Below are 3,086 nucleotides of genomic sequence, written 5' to 3'. Positions count from 1 at the left end.
AATTAATATACCGATATATTATTTTAGAAGTTAAAAAAATTGATAACACTCCATCCCTATGTTCAATTTCACGGGAGTGTCTGCTTCATATGAAACATCCAATGGGATTGTAATCCAATTGGACTAGAGATACCTGAATTAAGTTAAACCGTAAAAGTAAAAGGTGGCTTGCATTACTGAACTTTATTAAACAGAATAAAGATTCGGCGCTCAATATTTTCTAACAATTGTCAACTTATATGTCATATCATAACCCGCTTTTGAGAGCATCATCATGTAACTTTATAGCAGTGCACGTGGGCACTTTGGAAGAAAACCACAAGATAAAATGAAATGACTGATGGGTTAAAGATTATCCACTCATCGTAGATTTTATGGTATCAGAATCTTGAAGTGATTGCACTGTGTAGATCAAAAGTCTCCATTAAAACAGTGAGGTGGTGTGAAATTGTCCAATTTACAACCGAAATTCCGAATAAGATTCTTGATTGGAACACTGAATGACAAGACGGTGGATGGGTTTAAGCCATGATTCCAACCCACTTAACGATTTTCAGCATTATGGGTGGGTGGAACTGTAGAGACGAGCAAACCAACAGCAGTCGGCGCGCATTTGTTTGCCTGTCTGGATTTGCAGCAATAACAATAATTTAAAGGCTGGCTTGCTTGCCTGCCTTCCCATCTCAGATCTTGCTGCCCTGTGATGCCTGGTTCGGAGATCAGATATTCTTCATTTACAGGAGATGAGATGGTGATATATCAGTATAGATCTTTTTTAAATACCGCTTTAACAGGAGTCTGTTTAGTTATTTTTTTAGATTTTTTTAAATTTTTATTTTGATAAATTTTAATTTTCAATTTTGATCGTTAAAGTTTTGATGATGGATAAACAAATTTACAAATAACTAACTTGTATATTATACTGGACTGTAGAATAAGCCTCTCCACTCAAACACCAAAAACTTCTTTTGAATATTTCTGGTTTCCACAATCTGTTTTTATAATCAGCCTGCAATTATAAACAAAATGTTTTTAACGGTGGTGATGTCCCTTCTGCTGTTCTGCGCCGGCATGGCGGCAATGATGGCGGCTTATCTCTGCCTTGTTTGGTCCGTTTCTCTGCACGAGAGGTACGGCCATAGACGATCAGAGGAGAACGCCAAGCTTCCCAAGCAGCAGGGCCTTTCCGAGGTTGACCTCCAGCGGCTACCCACCGTCGAATGCCGGAAAGGATTAGGGGAAGAGCGGACTCCACAGAGCAGAGGCGGGGAGGGCGAGTGCGCGGTATGCCTCGAGCCATTCCGGATTGGTGACTGGTGCCGCGTGATCCCTGCATGCAGCCACACCTTTCATGTGCAGTGCGCCGATGCGTGGCTCACAAAGCATTCCGTCTGTCCCATTTGCAGGACGAGCGTCGCTTTCGAGAGTGGGGAAAAGAATGGTGAGAATGGTGGTGCCGCGGCAACGTTGCCCCAAAAAGAGGTGCGGGACCACGATCAAGAATTGGGGCATCGCCCTCAGCCGCCTGCTGAGAGTGTCTGCGTTGAAATTCCAATTGGCCTAACGCCTGCTGACTGTAGAGGTTAAGGATGCCAGGGCCACTGTTACTGCTTAGGGTCGAGGCACAGCGCATTGGAGGAGTTTTGGCTTTCTGAACGGATTGTCTACAGATTTTCCGAGGAAAAAGCTTTGAAGTGTCCACGTGGCTGGGACGTTAGTCAATTTACTTTATGAAACGCTCTAGAGAAGTTTTCCTTATGTTAAAAGTTTTTGGATTTCGAAATCTTAATCCTTCTGCATATTATTCCCCGAGAAATAATGTTTTGTGAAAAAAGATTAGATTTGGAAATTTGAATTTGAGATATTTTTGATATTGTATTTCAATAAATTTTAATTAGCACAATAATACTAGTAAATGTAATTAATATATACTGTAAGCTTTATTTGTATTTACACACAAGAGATCAATAAACATTATATAATAAACCAATAATATTAAAAAAATTATTATTATTATTATAAATTTTTAATTATTAATTTATATTAATTATTGTTAATTCAATAGAATTATAATCATTTTAAAATAGTTTATATTATTACTAAATAATTATTATTATTATTAAAAAAATAATACTAATTATTAAATAAATAAATAATATTAATCATCGTAACAATAATATTCTTACTGATAATATTAATTATTATATTTTTCTATAATAATTAATTTATTTATTTACAAGAAATAATACATGTCTAATATTAATTATTGAATTTGTTTTTTATAATTTATATTAATTTTTTGTTAATTATAATAATAAGAGTAACCTTTGTAATAATTTATTAATAATTAATTAATATTATTATTTATTAAAAAATAAATCAACCAATTATGATTGATTTTCATATTGAGATAATTTTTGTCATATTGTGAAGTTGGACCATCGATAAGCATGGTCTATCATGGTTAACCATGAATGACCATGATAGACCATGGTTGATCGTGGTTGACGATTGTTGACCATGGTTTGTTTTCCTATAGAGACAATATTTGTCACAATGCGACGTTGGACCATGGTTGACCGTGATTATAAACCCAAGGGATTATAAGCCCAAGGGAATAATATTAAACACAAGGGATTAATATTATAAACCCAAGGTATATAAATCCTAAGATAAATATTAACCCTAAAATAAACATGATTAACCACAGTTTATCATGGTTGATTTTCATATTTAAACACTCTTGGTCACAATGCAATGTTGTATGATGGTTGACCATGATTGATTTTCATATGAAGACAATCTCTGTGACAATGAGATGTTGGACAATGGTTGACCATGGTTGTCACAATGTGACATTGGACCATGATTGATCATTGTTCTCCATGGTTGATCTTCATAGTGAGACAATCTTTGTCACAATGTGGCATTGGACCATGGTTGACCATAATTAATCATGGTCAACCATGTTTGACCATAAGATAAATATTATAAACCCTAAAATAAATATTATACCCTAACATTAATATTATAAACCTCATGATTAATATTATAAACCCAAGGATTAATATTGAAAACCCAAAGAA

At 34.8% G+C, this 3,086-nt stretch overlaps 1 protein-coding gene across 1 annotated transcript; it reads left to right on the top strand.

Moving 5' to 3' along the window:
• Positions 1–595: 595 nt before the first annotated feature.
• Positions 596–1,808, top strand: LOC149140081 (E3 ubiquitin-protein ligase ATL23-like). Its single transcript, XM_089449649.1, has one exon. The coding sequence runs from the start codon at positions 1,027–1,029 to the stop codon at positions 1,585–1,587; it is 561 nt and encodes a 186-aa protein (XP_089305775.1). The 5' UTR covers positions 596–1,026; the 3' UTR covers positions 1,588–1,808.
• Positions 1,809–3,086: the final 1,278 nt, after the last annotated feature.

The sequence above is a fragment of the Pinus tabuliformis genome, chromosome X (genome assembly GCF_031772625.1).
Source record: "Pinus tabuliformis cultivar Carrire ecotype Pingquan chromosome X, CPIR1, whole genome shotgun sequence".
In the NCBI taxonomy this organism is placed as follows: domain Eukaryota; kingdom Viridiplantae; phylum Streptophyta; class Pinopsida; order Pinales; family Pinaceae; genus Pinus; species Pinus tabuliformis.
Note: the sequence above shows the minus strand (reverse complement) of the source record. Positions and strands in the feature narration are given on the sequence as shown.